Source organism: Carcharodon carcharias, chromosome 6 (assembly GCF_017639515.1).
Source record: "Carcharodon carcharias isolate sCarCar2 chromosome 6, sCarCar2.pri, whole genome shotgun sequence".
Classification (NCBI taxonomy): domain Eukaryota; kingdom Metazoa; phylum Chordata; class Chondrichthyes; order Lamniformes; family Lamnidae; genus Carcharodon; species Carcharodon carcharias.
The window spans coordinates 23,170,623-23,196,245 of NC_054472.1; the positions used below are offsets into that span (position 1 = coordinate 23,170,623).

General features: G+C 39.4%; 1 protein-coding gene across 6 annotated transcripts in view; it reads left to right on the plus strand.

The window, feature by feature from the left end:
• The first annotated feature begins 211 nt into the window (after window positions 1–211).
• ubr5 (ubiquitin protein ligase E3 component n-recognin 5) overlaps window positions 212–25,623 on the plus strand; it is a 155,367-nt gene continuing 129,955 nt past the window's right edge. For 3 of the 6 annotated variants that reach the window (XM_041189352.1, XM_041189353.1, XM_041189354.1), the window contains exons 1-3: window positions 212–544; window positions 11,632–11,676; window positions 24,108–24,189. In XM_041189352.1, the coding sequence (XP_041045286.1) occupies window positions 483–544; window positions 11,632–11,676; window positions 24,108–24,189 (189 nt within the window). In that variant the 5' untranslated portion in view covers window positions 212–482. The remainder of the gene's footprint in view (window positions 545–11,631; window positions 11,677–24,107; window positions 24,190–25,623) is intronic. The other 3 variants (XM_041189356.1, XM_041189358.1, XM_041189355.1) reach the window with 1 other exon arrangement.

The window sequence follows — 25,623 nt, forward strand, 5'->3', positions numbered from 1 at the left end:
CTCAGCCCTCCCTCTGTCACGTGCCCGCCCCGAACAATGGCCCCCGGCTGACCTGCAGTCACGTGCCCGGCCCTGCGTCACCTGACCCACGCCCAATACCTTTTTGTCTCGATGTCCCCTGCCGGGCCGGCCAATCGGAGGGCTTGTCGCATCCGCCGTCCGGCCGTGCGGGCGCGACCAATCGCCGAACGGCTTTGATTGTGTGGGCACATCAACAGTAAGATGGCGGCGGCTGCTCGCTGAAGCGGCGGGTGTCAAAAAAAATAGCTAGCAAGCCGCCTGATTTTCCCCCCCCAAAAATTTGTTTTTTTTTTGAAAAAGGAGGAAATCAAAGGAGTAGACCCTGTAAATCAGAGGTTTATTTATTTTGATTGCCTCCCTATCCCCTCTGGTTTCTGAGTGAGTGTGTGTGTGTGTGTGTGTGTGCTGGCGCGGCGCGGGTTCGGCCGCTTTTTGCTCTTCCCTTCCCAGCTCCGACCGTCATGACGTCCATTCACTTTGTGGTTCACCCGCTACCGGGCACCGAGGATCAGCTGAACGACAGGTGAGTGGCCGGCCGGTCGGCGGGCGGGCGGGCCCCGGCAAATGGGAGGCCTAGGCCGGAGGCTTGGAGGGAAGGCCGGGGTGGTGGCTGGTTAGGGGGGTGGAGTGGAACGGAGTGGAGTGGAGGGAGGTGGAGGAAAGGAGAGGTCGGGAAGCAAGGCCGATGTTTCCGCGGAGGTGGCCCTCGCCCGGCCAAGGGGCCTGGGCGGAAAAGTTGCCGAGACAATGCGTCTCCCGAGCGGCGAAGGGAGGGTATGGAAAGAAAGATGGATGGAGGGGAGGGAAGGGAGGAGAAACTCTCGCCACCCTTGAGAGGCGGTGGGGGGTGGGGATGAGGAGAACTGATTGTTCCGGGAGGACGAGGCTACTTGCCTCCCCAGTGACTTAACAGGCCCGAGCACAAAAGGCTATCTTTTTCAAAATAAGCGAACCGGTCCGCATCCGCGATCAGTGCGCTGACCCGGCACCGAGCCCGATTACTCATTACCCCCCTCCCCGCATGCGAGGGAAAAGGGGCTCGGTGCTTTCGTGAAATATTTTTGTTCGGAAATAAAGCGTGGAGCACATGCTCGTGTAGAAAATTTTGGGAGCTAGGCAGATTGGCCACGGTGAGAAACGGGTTATGTTGGCCGATGCGTCATTTGCAGCTCGATTGTTGCCCTACTCCCCCCCTCCCTCCCTCCATGGTTAGTTGTCGAGCCGGTAAAACACGCTTCTCCATATTGATCATCGGCTGCATTCATCCCATTAATAGAGGTAGATTTTTCAGTGCCAGCTCTTGACGTGTGATATCTCGAAAGCATGCCGAAGGGAAGGAATTTAAAATCTCTTCCCGTTTTGTTTTAAGAACGTAAATTGTATGGTTCTAGGAGAATGTATGTTTCTTGGGGAACTGTTAATCTGGCGCTGTGTATACTGTACTGTACCTAATATTTGCCATCCGAGCCTTGTAAATTAGTTGATGCCTTTAATGCATCACTCGATCTTGTACACAGAATGAACTTGGGGTGTCTGGATTGACCTCTGTACGTTCAAGATATATTTAGGGTGAATAACATGCATTTTATAAACGTCAAAAATTGTAGGCGTTTGAGCTAGTCTCGAGTGTTCAACATGATTTTTGTAATACAATAAATATTTTAAATTTGATTTAAATTTAACATTCATGCCCTTTTAGCACCATATTGGGTTAAGAGCACAGATTCTTGAACTAAACTACAGTTCAAAAATATTTCTAAAAATCTTTAACCAACAGCATTTAAAATGTTTCCTTCCTGGATACCAGGTCTGTTTAGAATCCTTAATGAAGGAAGTAGGCTCTAAAGCTGTAACATTTCTTTGGTTATGAATAAGGCTTGCTTTGCCTGAAAAGAAAAGTTCAACTCGTTAGACCACAATCTGCCTTGGTGCTTCTAGCTTTGGAGAGAGGGTGAAAATCAGTTGAGGGTTTTCTATTTATTCTATGCAGTAAATAGTCTTGTATCGTTAACTGACTTGCTATCAAATGAACAACCGCACTTGGCAAAGTAAAGGAGGCCTTCTGAGGAAAAGGGATCGGGGAGAAAATGGAACTCTTTACTATAGTACAATCCAAGATAGAGGACAGTTGTGATTTTGGTGTAAAAATCTCGGCAGATTTTAACATGTTGCAAAATTAATTGGATTGAGAAAGTGAAGACTAATTCATGAGTGTTGTAATGTGTTTTCATCATGCAGCCCAATTAACAAGACACTTGTTTTATGTAACATAAAATAATACAGAATTAGATAATTTTACTGAGTCAATATCAAATTTTCCTAAACTGCAGTGAAGTCAAATTAAATCCTTTGGAAAAATTGACCTTATGTGGCAGTAGCAGGACAACCACACTGAAGTCTAAAATTAATGAATTACATGTTCTTCACAGAATTATCACAGCACAGAAGGAGGCTATTTGGCCTATCGTGTCTGCACTGGCTCTCTGAATGAGCATTTCACACAATGCCATTTCCTCACCTTCTCCCCATAACCCTGTGCATTCTTTCTTTTGGATAACAATCTAATTCCCTCTTATGCTTTGATTGAACCTGCCTCCAGCACACACTCAGGCAGTGCATTCCAGACCTTAAGCACTTGCTGCACGAAAATGTTTTTCTCGTGTCGCTTTTGCTTCCTTTTCCAATTATTTTAAATCTGTGGCCCGGTTAAAAAAACAAAAGTCATTTTATGCAATTCAGTTAGATGTGTACTTTAGTTTGCACTTAAGATAGAAACATGTGTTTTAATACCCCAGTGGTGGCTTCTCTGACCTGAATATAGCCATCCTTGGTCTGCTCCAAATTATGGCCCAGTATTGTTAAGATGCAGAATCTGACTGTAGAGGTCATTCCAAACATGAGGGAATTTCCAGATGTATGCTGAAAATTCCCAATGCTACTTATTTGTCTTCACTCTAGATTCTTCTTTTGTTGCTATTCTTTCTCCCTACTTACCTGACATCAAGCTCAGGATGAGTCAGAATTTTGCTTCATTGCTAAAGCCATACTGTTCAGTTTGTGCCTTTGACATTCCCTTTCCTTCTGGGGGCTGTCACTCAGATTGAACCCAGAGCTTCATAACTCTGGTGTCCTAAGCTGAGCTTCAAACACATGTGGTCCAGGGCTACTTATCTCTGAAGCATTACTGGTCAGCTGAAGCCTACATCTTTTTTCTTTATCAAATCAAGACTCAAGTTTTTCAAATGCTCTCCTTGACAGAGCTGCAGTCTACACAAGCTCCCAAGTCATTCAAATTCCATGATTTGTATCCTGTCCTTTATATCAAGTCCACGTGTTTGCAGGCTATACCAGTGACAACCTGTCCATTAGGCTGTCGCCCTCAAAATTCATCTCTTTGGAATCTCCCTCAAAATTTCTCTTTCTGAAATCTCCGTGGACTTGCTGCACATTGTCTCTGAAAAGCATCAGCAATAGATTCTGCAGCACCTGCTCTTTCATCCCCTGTGGTCTTTCCTAATGATGAAAGAAGCATTTAGCTGCCATGCCCTGTACTTGTTCTATATTTCTACTGTTCTCCTCTCTACCTTGATGGTCTGCTGAAAACACACCTCTCTAACATGCTGTCAGTCATCTTCTGTAAATTTCTTTTACTGTTCAGTGCTTGCTGTTTTCCAATGTGGTGTTTTGTTAGGAAGATAAGATTATTCTTTATAACAAATTACTGCTATCAAAAATCCAAACATTTAACTTGTGGTTCCAGCAATTTTTTTCTCTTGTTTTATCCTTTCTCCACTAAAGACAAGAATCTGTTAGTCACTTGTTCACTTAAAGTTTACCAGTTGGAATTTTATACCCAGTTGAAATTGTACTATTCAAACTGGAATCTAAAGCTGTATTAAATAGGTAATTTTATCAACAAAAACAGAAATTTGACTGTAGCTAATGCATTTACATCCTTGCTCTAAGACAAAATGGAGTGGTTGTGTTTACTTTCCTTGAGTTCACCTTTTTGCTGACCACTTGTACTTGTAAGCAGTGTTGACATAGTGAATGCAAACAGGTATCATATTAAATACTTTAATTGGGGAAATTTGAATATTTGATAGGCTGATTGGCTCAATTTGCTAATCTGATTAAAATAGACAATGTATGCATTTTGACGAGTCACTTGAGTCTGATTTGACAGACTCTGTTGTCCAAGATTGCTATGTAAGAAGTAGAAGCAAGTTTAGACCATATGGCCCCTCGATCCTGCTCCACTATTCATTACGGTTATGACTGATCTCCCTTGTGGCACTTTTTCAACTGCACCCATATCCCTTGATTCCCAGAAGTTAAGATTCTTGTTGTGACGTTGAAACATTGATAGCAGGAATTTCATTGACAGATTTGGTTGTTCTTGATCATTTGCTGAATTTGATAATAGTAGATTAAATTTATATTCAGTTTACATTTGTAAGTGATCCAACTGAAGTTATGTCAGTGAATTGTGCAAAATATTTTTAGGCATTTGGCCTTTTTTCTTCAGAAAGTACTGGTAATGCGCATTGTTTGCAATTTATTATATGGGCGAAAGTAGACCATTTATTTGTAAAAGGGCAAAAAAAATCATCCTGCTCAATCTGTTTGATTACTAATTCTCCCCTTATCCCACACATTCTGAAGTTGTTTTGCTTCTAGTGCTGCTGGCTAGCCTGGTGATGAACCATGGGGTGGGTGGCTTATCTGATTCCCCCCCCCCCCGCCCACCTTCCACGCAGTGCATTTCTTTGAGCTGCCTGGTCACTGTTTGATGCTTCTGTCCCAAAGAAGCATAGGTTTTGCTAACCTTATCTCAACTATGTGAAAATCAAGGAGATTAAAGCATCAGTATTTCATTTTTGGGTCCATTGACGATTACACACAGTTTGATTTACTGCAAGCATATGAATTTTTGTACCAACTGGTAAAATTCATGCTGCTTATCTTGCATCAGCAGGTTTGTGCTCCATCCATAAAGACCTGAATGATGATGCTGCAGCAAATCTTAGGGACAAATTATAGGCTGATTTATGTAATGTAGGGAAATATTAATGGGACATAGGATGCAATGTCGCTTCATTGAATAGCCATAGCACTGAAGGAGGACATTTGACTTGTGATCTCATTTCCGTTTCCAACTCTCTGCAAGAGCAACTCAGCTAGTCCACTCCCTTGCCCTTTTGCCATTGCCCTGCAAATTTTCTTTCTTCAGCTGCTTATCCAGCTCCTTTTTGAGAGCTATGATTGAACCTGCCACACTCTAAGGCAGTGCATTCCGGATACTAATTACTCGCCTGGTTAAGAAAAGTGATCCTCATGTCACCTTTTGCCAGTCTCGTTAAATTGGCACCCTCTGGTTCTTGAACCTTCTGCTAAAGGGAACAATTTCTCTTTAACTTGTGATGATTTTGAACACCTCTATCAAATCTCCTCTCAAGCTTCTCTGAGGAGAACAACCGCTGCTTTGCCAATCTGCCAATATAACTGAAGTCCCTCATCCCTGGAACCATTCTTCTAAATCTTTTCTGCACTCTCACTTAAACCTTCATGTCCCAACTAAAGTGTGCACCTCGAATTGGATACAATCCTCCAGTTGAGGCCAAACAAGTATTTTATGAAGTTTTGTCATAACTTCCTTGCTTTTGTACTCTCTCTCCATTTTATAAAACCAAGGATCCTGTATACCTTTTTAACCACTTTCTCAACCTGCCCTGTCACCTTCAGCAATTTGTATACATATACCTCAGGTCTCTACATTTTGTCTGCTTATTTCACCAGCCTGACTCTTGAATTCAATCACTATCACTATCCTCCACAGTTCTATTATTTACAAGTTTAGCATGTGAAAAAATTGAAATTGCGCCCTGTACACCCAAGCCTCAGTCATTTAATATAGGTCCAGAAAAGCAGTGATCATAATATCAACCCCTGAGAACCCCACTGTGTTCCTCCAGTCCAAAAAAATAACAGTTCATCACCAGTCTGTTTCCTGTCACTCAGCCAACCTCATATCCATGCTGCCACTTTTTTTATTCCATGGGCTTTGACTTGCTGGCAAGTCTTCTATATGGTGCTTTATCACTTTAGTAATACGTGAGGAGAAAATTAGCACTTCTTTATATTTGTTAAATTGCATTGTTCTATTTGCTCCTCATATACCTCCAGACATATTGGCCAAACAAGTTACTACTCAGGAACTGAGTGTTGCATCTAGACAGCTTCTTTTGCTTTTCCTCTCCCCATAGGGTAATGCTTGTCATGTATTTACAACTTGTACTTTCTGGTGCCATAAATGACAATGGGACCTCTTTATGGAGCGTTGTAAATTTAACAATTTTATGTGCTTTGCTCAGGTTATCTTAAATAGTGCAGCAAGAACCTTGACAGGTATGATGTCAGAGTTGCATTGGAGTTCTGAGTGGGCTCAAAGGCAGAACATTTCTTTTAATTGCATCCTGTTAGGGTTTTGCTTTTATGCTAAGTGGATTATGAAGTTACTGGTACTAAAGTTTTAGAAAGTGTCACAGTTTGTGCAGTGGTTTGTTTTGGGTCCCTGATTCACAGATTAAGGTAGTTCTGCTTGGCAGTTGTTCCAGAGAAAACAAATTTTCATCAAAATGGTTGGGGCATGCTCTATATTTATTTTTTGGGATGTTTGTTGGCCAGAGGAGTACAAAAAGCACATAATGGAACAGTGGTGCACTTAACTGCAAGTCAACTAACTGCAAGCTTTTTATGTGGCAGGATTATTTATATTCTTCTTTCCTGCTAGATCAGAGACTTTGCATTGGACTAGTTAAATGAGGAAACTACCGTTAGGAACTTATACTAGACTAAATTTTTACATAAGTAAAATCAATTTTGATAAACCATAGTTCAGTTAATTATGACTAAATTGTCATGTACAAAGTCTAGTATGACTTGACTGCACTCAAATTTGCATACAAACATTTAAGTCATACTTCTGAGAATTACATAGTTTCCAGTTCTGACGTTTGCACATATGATCACTGCCTAGTGAAAGCTGTTTATTGAGGAATAAAAATGGCGTGCTAACTGGGCACTTAATTTGCTTGTGTCAATTCCCTTCAATACTTGATGCAAACTGGCTTCGGTATGTGGTAAATTACCCACATTTGCTCTTACTTCAGCAAAGAAGTTGTAAGTTTGATCTCTCATAGTTACTTAATTCATTCTAGAGAATGTTCCTTGGATGTCTAGTCCTTTATCACATGGGCTGCATATTATTAGATTTTTTTTTGTTGATACTTGCATTTCTACTGATTGACAGTTGACCACTTCGCTAATTTTAATTTTTCATTGCAGTAGAAATGCTGAGGAGGCAATTCCAACATCTTTTTGTTAGTTACTTTGAGTTAACAATTGGAATTCAAGTAAAGTAAAAACACAGTGCTCAAGTACTTTGCACAATGTAAGTAATGTACTTAGTAAATTGTAGGAATTTCAAAGCCAGAAAAATTGGCTGCACAATATGGCCAGAGCAGACCACTTGATGCTGTTATTGGTGCTGTTACTCAGAATCTTCCAAAGCGCTTTACAATTAATGATGTATTTGGTTGACCCTGGGTTCGTGGATGCAACATCACTATACCTTTTTGAATTATTTGGTCTTCAAGCGTGCTTAGTTCTTTTTTCTGAGTTAATTTTGCTATCGTTTCAGTTAGTTTTATTCCCAATCAAATAAAATAGTGGGTGTTAAATGCAGCATAAAAACAACAAAATGCTGGAAACACTTAACATGTCAGGTACAGATCTATGGAGAGAAGTGGCAAGGTAATGTTTCAGACATTTTCCTTTAGATGATGACAGGCGGCAGTGTCTGAAATGTTGACTAGTGGCTTATTTTCGCAGATACTCTGCTAAGTGTTTCCAGCCTTTTTTTATTTTAAATTTTCACATCTGCAGTGTTTGTGTTTTGGTTTGCAATGTATTTTGATAACTTTTTAGGACTTTTGTGATTTTGAGTTGGTAATTGCAATTGGCTATTCTTGGAAGTTTGTGTCTTTGTCAATAGAATGTGGACACCTGTACTTCTCCATTGAGAGAGATATTGTGCCAAGTTTGAGACTTGCAAAATTATTTGGCATCAAATCTTTGTGGAGTACTAAAATTCAGGAGACCTAATTATCAGGGAAATGGTCAGGGTATGAAAAAATGACAGATGAAAACTGGTTAGTACAAGAATCTTGAAAACCTTTGTTCAGCAGCTGATCTCAATGAATAAGACTTCAACTGTATTATATTTCTAATCACAAAGCAATGTAATCATTCAGTTTTATAAGTTGGTATACACCAATTGTAGGAGCAGATAAAATAGGACCATTTGAAAGGGGTTGGTAACTATAATAGTCTTGACCTTCCATTCAAAGTCCAGACTCGAATAGATTTCCAGGTTCTTTGTATTCAAGACTCGTGCTCTCCTTAACAAAATCATGTTTGCTCTTGGCTGAGTAACTGTGGGGACTTAGAGGTGGAGTATTAATGGTGGAGGTTACAAACCTATTAGCAAATAGAATGGTATTAGTTTTGAAGAGAATGTGCAATCCAGATTCTCAGATGAAGAAAGACTTGAAATTAAAGTAACAATAAGTGCAGTATCAGAACAGTAATGTTTCAGCCACATATGTGGCTGTGCTTACAATATGCCATCTGCTCACTGTATACAACTTGTTTTTGTCACTAATTTATTTTGAGGTTAAGTGCTTCTAAAATATATTTGTGGTCATTGTTGAGGGTGGTGTTTGCAGATGAGATTAATACAGAAAAGCTCAATTTAAATTTGATAACAGCAGTTTTAAATAACAATAACTTGCATTTATATAGCACCTTTTAATGTACTTAAACGTCCCAAGGCACTTTACAGGAACTTAATTGGACAAAAATTGGCACTGAGCCACTTGTAATTTAATGTGGGCAAATGTGAAACTGTTCATTTTGGCAGGAAGAATAAAAAGGAATATTAATGTCTAAATGAGAGATTGCATAACTCTGAGATTCTGAGGGATCTGGGTGTCCTAGTGCATGAATCAGAAAAGGTTAGTGTGCATGTGCAATTAGGATGGCTAATAGAATGTTATCATTTATTGCAAGGCGAATTGTTTACAAAAGTAGGGAGGTTATGCTTCAGTTATAAAGGGCAGTGGTGAGATCACGTTTGGAGTACTGTGTACAGTACTGGTCTCCTTATTTAAAGGAAGATGTAAATACATTAGAAGCAGTTCAGTGAAGGTTTACTAGACTAATACCAGGAATGGGTGGGTTGGCTTATGAGGAAAGGCTGGACAGGCTAGACTTCTATCCACAGGAATTTAGAAGAGTAAGAGTCGACTTGATTGAAACATATAAGACCCTGAGAAGTCTTGAAAGGGTGGATGTGGAGAAGATTCTTCATTTTGTGGAAGAATCTAGAACTAGGGGTCACTGTTTAAAAATAAGGGGTCACTCATTTAAGACAGATGAGAATTTTTTTCTGAGGGTAGTGAGTCTTTGGAACTCTGTTCCTCAGAAGATGGTGGAAGTAGAGTCTTTGAATATTTTTAAGGCAGAGCTAGATAGATTCTTGATTAACAAGGGGGTGAAAGGTTATTGAGAGTAGGCGGGAATGTGGGGTTGAGGTTGTATTCAGATCAGCCATGACCTTATCAAATGACAGAGCAGGCTCAAGAGGTCGAGTGGCCCACTGCTCCTAATTCGTATGTTTATGAGCCAAACAAGACATTAGGACAAGTAAAGCAGTTTTAAGCAGTCCCTTACAGGAGTAGGGAGGCAAAGAAACTTGGGGCCCAGGCAACTGCAGATACAGCTGACCGTGGTGGGGCAACAGAAGTACAGGAATGCACAAGAAGCCAGAGTTGGAGAAACATAGAATTCTTTGAGAGTTGTAGGGCTGGAGGAGGTTAGAAATGGGCAGGAGAGAAACCATGGAGAAGTTTAGACAGAGTTTTAAAATTGTTGTTGCTGGTCTTGCAACCAGTGCAGTGAGCGAGCACAGGTAGTAGATAATTGGGATTGAGAGCTGCGAGGATATGGATCCCCGGGATGAGGATCACTTTATGGAAAGTAGGAGACTGGCCAGTAAAGCATTAGAATAGTCAACTGGAAGTAGCAAAAGCATGGATGTGAGTTTTAACAACAGCTGAAGTGGTGACAGGTGATTATTACGGAGTTGAAAATAGGTGGTCTTTGTGATGGAAAGGATATGGGGTTGGAAGTTCAGCATAGGATGCAGAAGTTGTGAATGATTTGATTCAGCCTGAGACAGTGGCTAGAGTGTGTAGTATCAGTGGTGAGGGAATAGAGTTTATGGCATGGATTGAAGACAATGGCTTCAGCCATCTTAACGTTTAACTGGAGAAACTTTTGGCTCATACAGGACTGAATGTCAGATGAGCAGTTTGACAATAGACCTGGGTGTCACCAGTGTACATGTGAGAACTAACATTACGTTTCAGATGATGTTACCCAAAGGTAGCATGTAGATGAGAAATATGAGGGAATGAGGTCCAAGTTAGATCCTTGGGGGCTCCAGAGGTAATTGAGTGGGAAGCGAACACATTGTAGGCTATTAAGAGTGGAACCAGGCAAGTGCAGTCCCATTCAGCTGGGCCACGGAGAGGACAGTGTGTGGTTAACAGTGCAGCTTGACAGGTTAAGAAGGGGTGGGTGAGTGGGGGTGGGGATAGTGCAGCATAGTCACGGTCACAGAGGATGATGTTTTAGAAGGACAGAGGAGTAAAGGGCTTGGGGTTTATTTTGAAAAGGGAATGATATGGGCAGCAGTAAGGAGTAGGACCTGTAAAGTTGCAGCATGTGCCAGCTGAAAAATTTTTATAAAGGTGTCTTTTTTGGGAATGGTGCTGAGGGTCAGGCAGCTTATATCCTACCTGGAGCAGCTTCCTCTCATGCAGTTTTGTAAGCTGACAGGGAAAAATTAGAATGGGCTCCAAATATGAAATGATATTTGGCTTACAGATAGGTTCACGGTACTGGTAAGAGGCTACACCAGAGTTTTAATGACATTTGCAAAGGTAAATGACAAAGTACAGAGATTATCTTGTCCTAAGAGAATCCAGGTGTAAATACGCACACTCTACATATAATGCTGATTTATTTTGTACCACACTAACACTGATTTTCTCAAATTAATGAGGCATCACAACTTTAAAATTAAGCAATATTTCCAGCTATGGATGGGTTTATAAAACAGTACTACACTGAAGGTAACCAAACTTTATTTTTTTGTAAAATGAAAGTACTTTATATGGTGTCTAACCTTGTGTGGCTCCACCTTCAAAAAGCAGAAGGCAAATTATTTAAATACTCTGCAATGTCATTAGAATGGTAACAAGATTATAGTTGAGAAAAATTGTTTAGTATTTTTTGATTATAATTTGTGATGTGTAGAAATTCTCCATAGTTTAACCTTCTGTGCATGTAAATGGCATATAGTTCAGCATCAGTATCGTAATACATGAAGTTGGAGTTGTATGACATATCCTTGTTAATTATAGAAGGATGATGGATAAATTTTACTGTTGCATTGTTTCAACTAGATTTATCTCTTTTCAGATTACGGGAAGTATCGGAAAAGCTCAACAAATTCAATCTTAGCAGGTATTGTGAATATTTAATTTCTATTTTTATTTTGTTACTGTATTCAGTTCTGCTTGTGATCTGGAGGTTTAAATGTTTTTGCCTCGCTGGCTAATTTTAGTCTGGCCAAACCTTAAGCACCTGTTTTATGTTAGGTTTGTAGAATTAAATGTCATTGAGTGCACGTTTACAGACTGAAAGGTATAAAATTGTCTTTTGAAATGTTAATATGAAGTCTAAATAGTTTAATGCCTAGAATTAATTTAGTTTATGCACTAAATATTGGAACTTTAGGTAGGAATTGCACTTTGCTTTTTATTCCACATGCAGAGATCTGTTATACACAGGGTATCTGTACTCTGGAATAGATTGGTGATGCAATCTGAAAGTTGCTAACTCTGGCTTTATTCCTACATGCTGACACTTGAATGTCATGTATGTTTTATATCTGTGGCTTCTGTAAACTGAACTGGATTTGGCAACCCTCTTTGCGTTTAGATTATTTCCCAGTGACTGAATGCCTTAATGATGTCTCAATACTACTGATTACATTGTACTGTAGTACATTTTCTATACTGAGTTGACAAACTTAATTGGTAGCACAGAACTTGAATATTGCTGAAAGAAGACACTTTTTCAAAGCTTTTCATCTTACACTCATCAGGACAATCATAAGAATACCAATGTCAGGGGAAGCAACAACTTTGTTATATGAGAAGAGAGTGCTAATTGGTTGGCAAGTGGACTCTGACTGGTAGAGGTGTTGCTATAGAGAATGCACAAGTTAATGGTAACTGACAGTTAATTGCCAAGCATTGTTTGAAATTTATACCAAACAGCTTGACTTTGGCCAAGGCAATGCCCTGAGGAATGAACCAGCAAATGGCTATCACCTACTTTGTTTAGCTAATACAGGCACAATGTATGTACATGCTCTTTTTCTGTCTGCAAAGAACAGGGCCCTGTGTATTAATATATTTAACTTCCAGTACACACACATGCGCCACACTGCGAGTCCGACTGACAATCTTTAAATTGGTTGTCAGAATAATTTTTAGCACACTGAGGATTATTTAGCAGATGATGTCTAATTGTGGAATTGCATCTAATGTTGGACGCTGTTTTTGAGTTTTACAAACACGGGCTGGTTGGGTATGGTTTGTACCTTGCCCGTTGCGAACAGTGGAAGGGACATGCTGTTTGATATGATCCGCCAGTCTTTGGGATATATGGCCTACATACCTAGCATCACAGTGGCATCGAAATTCATACACCACATTACTCATTTGGGAGATAGGCAGAGCATCTTTTTGGCTTGATGACAGCATCCTGTTACTGGCGAATACCACTCGTGTTGCTATTGCATAGTAGCAGTATGAAACAGCTAGCTTTATCAGTTGCTCAAATTTTTGAGATACATTGTCCTTCCAGGGAAATCTGAGGTAGACTGGGCACTTTTCAGCTTTGAAAGTGATGGCCTTATAAGTGATATAGGCGAAATGACCTGATCAGAGTAGCCATTTTCTTGCAGATGTCTTTCTTTGCACCCTATTTTGGTATCAAACTTGCATTGTGAGCAAATGGCTTGAGCCCTATTTATGAGCTTGCCAACAGGCCAATTTTATAGTGTGTGGAACTGATTTGGGACTGCTTTGATAAGTGCAAGATGAAAAGCTTCAACAAAATTTTTTTTTCAGCAATACTTAATTGGTTTACCTAAAACTTTTTACATTTGTCTTAATGTTAGCTATGGAAATTCCCTTAATTTTAATCAGTTTTAATTAAAAGATACAATATATTTAGTATTCGCAGTTTATCATAACAAGGTTGGCCGAAGAAACTGTAAAACCATGCCATTGTGTTTTCTCCACTGGTGGCTTTCTTCGACATCTGATCTCACCCACAGTTTTACCAACTCTGCTTTGGCCCAATGCCAGCTTCACTCAGTCGGTATTCTTAGCTCTGAGTTTCAAGGTTGTGGGTTTAAGAAACCCTGAAGGACTTGCATATGCAGTCTAAGTTGCCACTGAGTTCAGTATTGAGGGACTGCTGCATTGTTGCTGGTACTATCATTAAACCAGAGGAACACCTGTCTGTTTACGTAGATGTAAAAGATCCTATGGCACTATTCAGAGAAGAGGAACTCTCCTGGTATCATGTGCAATATTCTTGTCTCACCTGATACCATTATTAAAAAGAGATTTAATTAATTAATCTCATTTAGTTTTTGTGGAGCCATTGCTTTGGGAGGTTGCCATTTGACTCCATAAGGGTCTTCACTCCAACAGTAATTTATAGGTGTGAAGTGCGTAGGGATATTTTGAGTGTGTGATAAGCTCCTACAAATGCTCTTCCTTACAAGTGTGGCCAAAATTCTCAAGTGGTGTAGCAAGTGATCAGAGCGGTCTGCAGCATTGTGTATGCATTTGTCTGTTTACTGGCTAACATGATACTGATAGATGCAATGGGCTTACCTGTAGTTTGTCAGTCAAGTTGTGGTAAAGAGAGGTGGGACCAGCTGTGTCAGACATTTGCTAATTTTAACCCATGAAAAATGAAGTGTTTTAGCATTTTTAAAAAAATCCCACTACACCATCTTTAAAGTTGGCATCTTAGACTACAACTGAATCCAGCAATATTACTAAAAGATGTAGGGTGGAAGTTAGAATATCAGTTACAATACATATTTGGCCTGTCTCTGAAAATTGGAAATCCAGTGATTTAAAAATTAAGTTTAAGATTATTTGTATGTACGTATTTGAAAATAAAGTCATTGTGCTATGAATACTATGTAATTAACAGAGACAATTGCTATAACTAGATGCTTCTTGTTACCTGAAAAGCCATTGAGAATCTACCTATATTTTCATTATACTACACATTGGTTAGGCCGCATTTCCTCAACTGGGCAGGAGTTTATGCTGCTTACTGTTGCATCAGTTTTGGGAGTAGTCTGTGCATTGTTTGCAAAAATTGGTATTTGTTTCATTCTGTTCGTCTTGTGCATTGTCAGCTTGGGTATACTTGTACAGTGTGAACAAGCATCCCATCTGCTATAAGTAAAATAAACTTGAAGCTAAATTATAGTAAATATGATAACAGGAAGATCAGCCATGGTGTTATTGACTTCCAGAATTTGATACAGAATTCTGACCAGAACATTTAAACCTGTAGCTGCAGCATAACTTGCACTTGCTTGTCAGGCTGGGGTGGGTCAGGTTCAGTGCTCCAGCCCGACTCATTGGCTTTCCACTGTATTCCTTTAGTAAATGAGCACCAAGGTAGTGAAGTTCAGAGTGCAGTCAATTTCCAAGTATATTCAATCAGTCTCTTCTGTTGTAGTAAGTGCTTACTCTGTAACATAATGTAAAGTGAAAACCTGAGTTTTGTTACCATTGCTGAGCCAAATTTGTGCACGAAAGCAATGGAAGGTGGCAACTTGCATAAAACCTTTGTGGAGATTATGATTGACTTCATTTCATGAGATTTGTTCTTCATCCTCTGTGAATTATGTGAGACATGGTATTCCAGTTACATTTGCAGAGCTTGGTAGATGAGCATTGTGCACAATTAGGTTTGTCAAGCAGGAAATGAGTTACAAAAGTGTTAATGACAGCAGATATTGACGTTGATTTGTGTACACGTGACAATCTGCACAGATGGTAAATCATAGCTTGTAATTAGGACTGCAGTGAAGTTTCTCTGTTTAAAAGCTTTGGAGTCTTGCCCAGGATGATGCTGCAGTAGGAACTTCAAAGTTTCAATTTTGGCTTTGAATCTATAGGGAGTTAAGTGACGTTAGAAACGTAGTCATAGTCATTTACAGAACAGGAGGAAGCCATTTAGCCCTTCATGCCCTTGCCTGCTTCTCACAGAGCATTCCATTCAATCCCACTCCCCTGTTTGATCTCCATAACACTGCGAGTTTATTTCCTTTGAGAATTTGATTACAAATCTGTGGTTTCAGTTGAAGGATAGAAATAGGCGAGAGTGCTTAATCAGTCAGGTACAAAAGTTGACATTGAATTGATGCATTGCAGGTGAAAACTAGCATGAAACATGAAAAGCAATTTTAGGATTTTTATAAGTATTGGGTGTGTTGGAGGAAAGAAACAATGTACAGTGTATTTGTCATGTGTATAACATGCATCATGTTTTTAAATCTCCCATCTTTACCCACCCACTTCATAAAGCCACTGTTGACCCCTCTGTCTTTGGAACTACATCCCACCACCATCTTCATAATGCAATCATTTCCCAAATCTGCCCACCCCCCAACTCCAGGTTTGAACACCTCCAATCATGTTTCAGCCCCGCCACACCTTTTGAAAAGAGTTAAACAAAGTTACAAATGACATCTATGACCATGATGCACTATCCATCTTTATCTTTTTTGATCTATCTGCGGCCTTTGAAACAGTTGACGCATCATCCTTCTCCAAAGCTTTCCTTAGGTATCTAGCTCAGGATGACGGCCCTTTCTATCCATCCAGCTGTAGTCAGAGACTTCTACACTCTTAGCTCTGGAGTCCCCTAACGATCTATCCTTAGCCCCCCTATTTCTTTTCTACTTGCTGACCCTTGTCGACATCATTCAAAAATCATCAAATTTTTGATGTATGCTGATGACATCCAGCTATACCTCATCACCCTTTTTGACCCTTTGACTGCTTCACTATTGTCAGACTACTAGTTCACCTTCAGTCCTAGATTCATCTTAATTTTTCCCAATTGAATATTAGGAAGCCCAAACCATTGTCTTCATCTTGTGTTTCTCCACCATGCACCCCTGCTACAAATTCGGTTCCCTTTCTCCCATTTCCATTATCTGCCTCGACCATGGTCTCATGCTGAACCAGACTGTTTGCCACCTTGGCGTCCTACTAAATCCAGAGCTGAGTTTCTGACTTTTTTCTATTACAAAGACTGCCTACTTGCACTTATGTAACATTGCCCCATCACTGCTCTTGCCTCAACTGCTCTGGTGCTGGAACTCTCATCAATGTTTCTAACTCCACCTCAACTATTTCACTGCTTTCTTGGCCAACCTCGCATCTTTTTTGCTCCATAAACTTGAGCTCATCCAAAACCTACCCATGGCCTAGCCTGTAACAAGTCGTGCTCATCTAATCCCCTATGCTTGCTGACTTAACATTGTCATTGTGGCAGGGAAGTTTACTGCTGCTGTTGGGAAGAGTTTAAACTAGCTTGGCAGAGAGGTGGCAGCCTGAGTGCAGATTCAGCAGGGAGAGAAACAAAGCTGGAGGTGGAAAGCAGAAAATTAGTAAGTGAGTATTGAAGGCAGAGAGAAGATAAGGTTAGAAAGCAGATGGCAAATGAGTTGTTCAGTGATTCGCAGTATATACTTCAATGCAAGGAGCCTAGTGAATAAGGCAGATAAGCTGAGACACATGGATACTTGGAAATATGATATGGCTATTAATGAAACATGGCTTAAGGAGAGCATGGATGGCAGCTCATCATTCCTGGTTACATGGTTTCCAGACAGGATAGAGAATGGGTTAAAAAAAAGAGTTGGGGGTGTTGGTGGATGGTAGTTGCAATGTGGGTTAATCAGTCATAGTTCTGAAGAGGGATGATATGCGAGTTGGATCATAAGATGTGGCCAAGTAGGTTGAATGCAAGAACAAAAAAGGGTAATTGCACTGCTGGGCATGTGGATCAGTGCTAACTAAAGTGAGTGTTGGTTCTCAGTGAGTCTGGGGAATTATAATGGACAAGGAAATGGCGGAAGCGTTGAACAGCTATTTTGTATTGGTCTTCAGAGACACAAAAACCATCCCAAAAATGCTTGGGAAAAACAAGTGGCAAAAGTGAGGGAGGAACTTAAAACAATTGCAATCACCTTGGAAATGGTACTGGGAAACTTATTATAGAGTTAAAGGCTAACAAGTTCCTAGGACCTGATGGTCTGCATTCTAGGGCCTTAAAAGAAGTAGCTGCAAAGATAATAGATGCATTTGTTTGATCTTCCAAAATTCCCTAGACCCTGGAAAGGCCCTGGCAGATTGGAAAACGGCAAATGTAACACCCCTATTCAAGGAAGGAGAGGGACAGTTTTTTCTGCTTTCTATGTCAGTTAGACTAACATAGAGAAAATGCTAGAAACTATTATTAAGGAGGCTATAGCAGAACATTTAGAAAATCATAATGCAATCAGGCAGTGTTGACATTGTGAAAGGGAAATAGTGTTTGACTAACTTGATTTCTTTGAAGAAGTAACAAGCAAGGAAAAAGGGGAACCTGCAGATGTGGTGTACTTGGATTTCCAAAAGGCATTCACTAAGGTGCCACATCAAAGGCTACTGCACAAAATAAGAGCTCATGGTGTAGGGGGAAACATGGATCAAGAATTGGCTAGCTAACAGAAAGCAGAGAGTAGGGATAAATGGTCATTTTTGGGTTGGCAGGATGGGACTAGTGGAGTTCCATAGGGATCAGGGCAATCTCCATCAATGACTTAGATGAAGGGAATGAATGTATGGGAGCTAAATTTGCAGATGATAAAAAGATGGATAGAAAGTAAATTGTGAAGATGACATAAGGAATCTGCAAAGGGATATAGATAAGGTTAAGTAAATGGGCAAAATTTGGTAGATGGAGCATAATGCAGGAAAATGTGAACTTGTCCTCATTGGCAGGAAGAATAGAAAAACAAAATGATTTAAACGATGAGAGAATGCAAGACTAGAGAGGGATCTGGGTGTCCTGGTGCATGAATCACCAGAAAGTTAGTATGCAGGTATAGCAAGTGATTTGGAAGGCAAATGGAATGTTGTCATTTATTGCAAGGGGGACTAGAGTATAAAATTAGGGAAGTTTTTGCAACAGCTGTACAGGACCTTAGTGAGACCACATTTGGAGTACCATGTACAGTTTTGGTCTCCTTACTTAAATGATAAAATTGCATTAGAAACAGTTCATAGATTCAGATTCCTGATTATAAAGGAATTTTCTAATGAGGAATGGTTGAGCAAGTTGGGCCTATACCCATTGGAGTTTAGAACAATGAGAGATGATTTTATTGAAATATAAGATTTTGAAGGAACTTGATAGGATAGATGGTGAGAGGATGTTTCCACATATGGGTGAGACTAGAACTAGAGGACAGTATTTTAAAAATAAGGTGCCTCCCATTTAAGACCGAGATGAGAGAATTTTCCTCATGGGGTTGTTAGCCTGTGGAGTTTGTGGAGCTTGCATCCAGAGAACAGTGGAGGCTGGGTCGTTGAATATATTCAAGGCTGAGTTAGATGGGCTCTTGATTGACAAGGGAATCAAGTATTATTGGGGCATGCAGGAAAATGGAGTTGAGGTCACATTCAGATCAGCCTTTTTTCAAATGGCGGAGCAGATGCAAGGGGCTGAATGGTCTATTCCTCTTAATTCATATGGGCATATACTGTAGATTCCAAAATAGGAGGAAGGTACAAGAGCAACTATGTTGTCAAATTACTGAGAAGAATTTTGGGGTGATTTCCACATTACTCTTAATCCCAGCAGGTCTGTTAGGCAACAAAGACCACAACATAGAAACAATAGGGCAGTAATAGGGGGTTTCAACTACCCAAATATTAACCAGGATAGAATTGGTGCAAAAGGTATAAAATGTGCAGAATTCTTTATGTATTCAGGAGTTTTTTTTGCCCGTACGTAGCAGGCCCAACGAGAGAGGGCTTTTCTGCATGTAGTTTTAGGGATGAAGTTAGGCAGGTAAGAGGAGTGTTAGAGAACATTTTGCATGTAGTAATCATAATCCAGTTAAATTTAATGTAGTTATGGAAAAGGACTAAGATAGACCTGGAGGAAAAGTTCTAATTTGGGAAATGCTAATTTTATTATGCTGAGATGCGATTCAAGCAGGAGATGGAGAGGATTCCGAATAGTTATGTTCTCACAAAGAAAAAGTGGATTTCCAAACCTAGAACTCCCCAGCTCCGCCCAGAGACATCGTAGAGCGTACAGGAAAGGAGAAGGCTGAAAGCAGAAGCTTGTGTCAGATACTGAGCTTAATACTGCAGAAAGCCTGGTGGAGTATAGGAAGTGCAGGGTGAAATTAAAAAGGATATTAGCGAAGCAAAAGGAGGGCATGAAAATATATTGGCAAGTTAAATCAAGGAAAACCCAAAGATGTTTTGCATATACTTAGAACAAGAGGATAATTTAGAGAAAAGTAGGGCTAGTAGAGATCAAAAAGATAACCTGTGTATGGCGACAGAAAACATGGGCATGGACTTTGTATCTGTCTGCAAGAGGGAGAAGATACAGATGTTGCAAATAAGGAGTATGAAGTATTGGACAGGATAAACATAGTGGAAATATTATGAGATTTAGCATCTTTGAAAGCAGCTAAATTCTTAGGTCTGGATGAAATGTATCCCAGCCTACTAATGGATGAAATAGCAGAGGCTCTGACCATTGTTTTCTTACTTCTCTCTGGCTACAGGTGTGGTGCTTGAAGAATGCTAACATTGTACATTTTTTATATAAAAATATAATTTGCAGGCCAGACAGTCCAACCTTGGTGGTGGGAAAATTACAGGAAAGAAATCGAGGGCCAGTACAAATTGTCCTTTGAAATACATGAATTAAGGGGGAGTTGACATGAATTTAAGGGAAGGTCATGTCTGACTAACTGGATTAAATTTTTTTGAGGAAATAACAAGGAAGGTTTAAGACAGTTGTGCATTTGATGGATTTTAGCAAGGATTTTGACAAGGTTCCCACATGGCAGACTGATTATGAAAATAAAAGCCCATGGGATTCATGAGCAAGCAGCAGGTTGGATCCTAAATTGGCTCCAAGGCAGAAATTAAAGGATAATGGTGGACAGGTGCTTTTATGCCTAGAAGACGGTTTCTAGAGGGGCTCTGTAGAGATTAATACTAAGTCCCTAGCTTCTTGTAGTATATGTCAGTGTCTTAAATTTAGGAGGCATGCAGATGGTACAAAAATTGGCCATGTGATTGATGGTGAGGAAGATAGCTGTAGATTGTAGGAAGTTATCAATGGACTGGGCAGAGAAGTGGCTAACAGAATTCAATCCAGAGAAGTGTGAGGTAATGCACTTGGGGAGGACAAACCAGGCAAGAAAGTACACAGTAAATGGTAGGATACTGAAAAGTGTAGAGGAACAGAGGGACTTTGAAGTGCGACAGATTCCGAAGATTCCTGAAGGCAGCAGGATCAAGGGTAGATGAGGTAGTTAAGGGATACTTCCCTTTATTAGCTGAGGCATAGAATATAAGGGAGCATGAAAGCTATCCTAGGAACAGTACAAATGCTAGTGGAGTACTGCGTAAAAGTTCTGGTCATCTCTTTACAGGAAGGATGTGCTCACACCAGAAAGGGTGTGGATTTGAACATGTTGCCAAGAATGGAGAATTTTGGCTGTAGGGAAAAATGGGATAGGTTGGGTTGTCATCTTTGGAACAGGGGAGTGTTTTAATTGGGGTATATAAACTTATGAAGGGCCTAGCTAGATGGAATAGAAAGGATCTATTTTCCTTAGCAGAGGGGTCAATAACTGGGGGGCATAGATTTAACATAATTGGTAGAAGGGTTAGAGGGGAGTTAAGAAATATTTTCACCCAGAGGGTGGTGGGGGTTTGGAATTCGATGCCTTAAGGTTGGTAGAGGCAGTGATCTTCAGCTCATCTTTTTGTTAAAGAGCTTGAATAAGCACTCATCCAAGATTATGGACAGAGAGCTGGGAAGTGATATTAGGCTAGTGACTCTTTGTTGGCACATGCATAGTAGGCATCATGCAATGCCGTAATTTTCCAATGTTTCTAAAATACATCTTGAAAGTCGAATACCTTATCCAGACATTGTTTGGTTGAGCACACCTTGTGTATTGCAGATTCATTTCAGACTAAAAACTACCTGGGGTTATGGTGCATTGCTCCACCACCACACTTTATCTGAAGTCTCCCATCAGCATGCTGGTACTTCTGGTTAGTTTCTGGGAATTTGAGGGACTTCCTCAATTAAAGGAATTTTAGGACTAGGGAAAGGATGAGTTCCATATTACACTTAATGTCAGCAGATTTACTAGTAACAAAAACCAGATTACAGAAAATCCTGTATAATCTGTCAAACACTCTCTTCTCACACTCCAACTCCATTAAAAAAATTCTTTCTTATAAATGTATTACTTCAATAACATGAAACAGTTGTACTAGAATTCACTGTTCACGCAATGCTTGTGGAACAGTAGTTTTCATGAGCAACGTTGTAGAAAAACCATTAATATTTTTGTAACATTAAATTGGGGATGGGGTTGGGGTAGGTGTAGGGAGGAAATAAAATTGGAAGAGGCTTGTATCTTTTGGCACAATGTTTTCTTTTAACTTTTCTGTGCTGAGAGGGTGTCCCCATGCAAATATTGACAAACTCCAAAAGGCAATTTCAGCTATCCAAAGGAAAAAGGTTATTCTTGCAGAAAGCATTTTTAAATTTATAGTACCAGAAATAACATCCTAGTAAGTTGAGAGATTTAGAAATACCTGCTCCCACCAAAGCAATTAACTTTTTGATCCAAAAGCATTTGATTCCAATAATATCAGTAAGTTCTAAATGATAGAATTCTTAACATTGCTCGCATGACCAATTTTTCTGACCCCAAACACAAATCTACAGACTATTTTACAGTTAGCTGAACCAACATATGTAAATAGTAATTTCACTCTTAACATTTGATTGTATAGAAGCAAGAACCAAAAGGGGAAGACTTGTTAAATGGAACAGTAGTGTAGTGTCCTGATTATAAGCCCCTAAAGTATCTGGACAATACAGTACCACATTGAAGTATCAATTTAGATTGTGCTCAAGTTCTGGATTGGGATTTGGATCTACAAACTATTGGTTTCTTTTATTTCAATTTTCTCTCCCCATTCCTTTTTCAGTACACCAATTTGAAGGGAATTAATCCAATACCTTTCTTTTACTTGTGAATTGTTGGCCTTCTGTTATTTAAAATATTGACTTGCATGTTTCACGAATACAAGAGTTTATCTAGTTTTGCAGAAACAATTTGAAATTGATGAATTGTGGGTGCCTTCACTGTTGAACATTTTTAATCTGTTGCATAATTTTCCTATGTTTTTGCCAAGGACAGTTATTTTATAATGCTGGAAGAACCATGGCTAGTAACCTACTGCTGGTATCTTGACTTTTATTTAAGTAGTTAAAAGATTGAACAAAAAGTTGTGAATTAAGACTAAACTGGGTGTACCAGAAAATTTTCTCATTGAGTATTTTTGCCACTGTTGTGTTTTATAGAATGTTTATGATTGCAGTAATTATATTCTCTCTTCCAATTGTACATACCATTCTGTTGAATTTGTAGCCTAACTTACAAATGTATTCGAGTGCTGCATTCTATAATGGGTAATGCCACGTTTTGGTAAACTTGCACATTGCAATCTCATTGATTGGATACTGAGCCAGAATTTCTTGTAACCCCTTTTCTTGCCAAATCCATTCACCGAAACCCTATTTGCTAGCGTTTAGGATAAATAGAACATTGAGGTTTTTTGGTTTAAACGGCTAACATTAAATCATAGAGTAATGTTGACACCTTTTAAATAATCTTGCTAACTTTCAATCACTTAGGAGGAATCTGAACAAACACTAACTCCCTGGCTTGTTTAGCGAGTGGGCTACACTTACAATGTAGTATGCAGCTTATTCCAGTTGAGGTGGTTTTCAAATTTGCTAGTTTCAGGGCTATTGCAATAAAACAATATTGTGACGTTTGTTGTAGGATCTGAAAATCACTGTGTTGATTAATTCCTAGTACTGGCTCAATATGACCAATTGCTACAAATGCTTGATTTGTTTAAATGTCTTCCGTTTTCTCAAAAGCTTATTCAGGAGTACTATCTTAAAGCAAAAATGATTTGCTTGTAAGTCCTAATGTCCTTTGATAATGGACTTATTTTGAAGTAAAACTTAATTGGTAGTGTTTTATTAAAACCTAGCAACGGATAATACTCCACTGATATGGTTAAGTTTGCTATTTTTAATACGTTCTCGTGTTAAATCTGGATAAATTAATTTTGGTCATAGCATTTACAGTTTCAATTGCATATATTCAGGAATAGTACAGTGTGTTTGGAATTCAAAATAGAATGGTGAAACACAGCTTTATATCTGCACTTAATCTTATGACTTTTGAGTCTTGATCAGTGCAGATCTGCAGAGCTGCCAGGTGGAAGCCAGGCATTCCCCTTGACAGGAGATCCACTTTGGGTGTGTGCCAGTAGTAAGATAATATGTGACGTGAATGGAGGTTTTGGACTAGGTTTCCATTGTTGACCGAGAGGTGTATAGTGTAAATAGACTTGAGAAATGGAAAAGAGAACAGCAAATTTTAAGCATTTTGTACAGTGTATTACATCTTGAGTGACTTTGTAATTTCTTTCCAGTCACCCACCTCTGAATGTTTTGGAACAGGCCACAATTAAGCAGTGCGTGGTAGGACCAAACCATGCTGCATTTCTCCTAGAGGTAGTGTATATTTATTAAGAATGTCTATTAAATGATTAAATTGATAATGCTTATTTAAAGTGATAACTTGGAAATGAATTTTCATTTTTTAATATTCCTGAGGTGGTGTATCCTTCAAGAGGTTAGAGAATCAAAAATTAAAATCATATACCCATTTCAAAATGTCATTAAAAATGAAATTTGTTTGCAATGACAAGGGAAATTAAATAAGATCGAACTTTGGTACACAATCATTTAACTTAAAGGCAAGTGTTTTAGGTAGCTTATATGCAGATTTATAAATAATTCCTCAATCAAGATGTGCTGTGGTAGTTTCATGTGTTTTGTGAACTCAATTTTGTGATTCTGTTCACTTTTTCACTGAGAATCATAAATCACCCAGTACTTGTTTCTAGATCTCCTGCTGTTATGCTTCACCATTTAAATTGCACGACAGTAGCAGCCAAGACCACATCTGGGTGTACATAGTTCTGAAATTGCTGTTTGTCTTTCCAGCACAGAGGTCGCTTGGAGCATCAACTAACTCTGTCTTGCTATGTTTCTAGGTGGCTAGCAAAAATGAGGAAGCTGTATGTTTGATGGAAGTATTTGTGCTAACAGTTTTTCTTCCACCTTTTTGAACTTTCCACAGCATTATTTGTATAATGAAGTTGTACCTCTTCTGTTTAACTGAGATTGCATATCCACTGGAGTAGACCTAAAATTAGGGCAAAAGCTGGATGTAGACCATTAAATATTATAATATCCTAAGGTAAAAGAATACAAGTATAGCTCATCCTCATATATACTGTTTCCTATTGCACTGTCCAACTGATCTTGAATGATTGGAATTTTTGCCTTCCCTACCCTGCCAGCAAGATCGCTCCTGATATCCATGACTCCCTCACATTTCTCATCTGCAGGCTGCCCCCTTGGCAACATCATTCAAAGACACACTGTCAGCTTCCAGGTGTACTCTGACTCTTCTAACGACTCTTCCTTTTACTTGGCGATTATGCTCCTGTAAAACAGACATTTTATGACATTAAAATTACTATATAACTACAAGTTGTGTTGATCTTGCCTGAAGAAGTTCTCTTCATGTCACTCCTGTGCTTTCTTTTCAACAGTTGTAAATCTCATTGCCCTGTGATAGTTTAATTAAGTTTTCCCAATCTACCTTTTCAATGCTGCTTAATTCACACATACTGTATTCAAACCTATCTAAATTACCTCTTTTCAAGGATGAAGAGCAAGTTTTTGTCATCTACCATTATACATTGACCCTTTGAAACTAGGGTTCAGTCATGTGGCCCTTTTCTACATTGCCGTTAGGACTTTGTTACATTCCTTGTATATTTTGGCCTATGATTAAGTGGGGCAGGAAGTAGCAATTAGGAAATATTGACTTTTTAGGATTGGCCATCAATGACCACCCCCCAACCCCACTCCCAA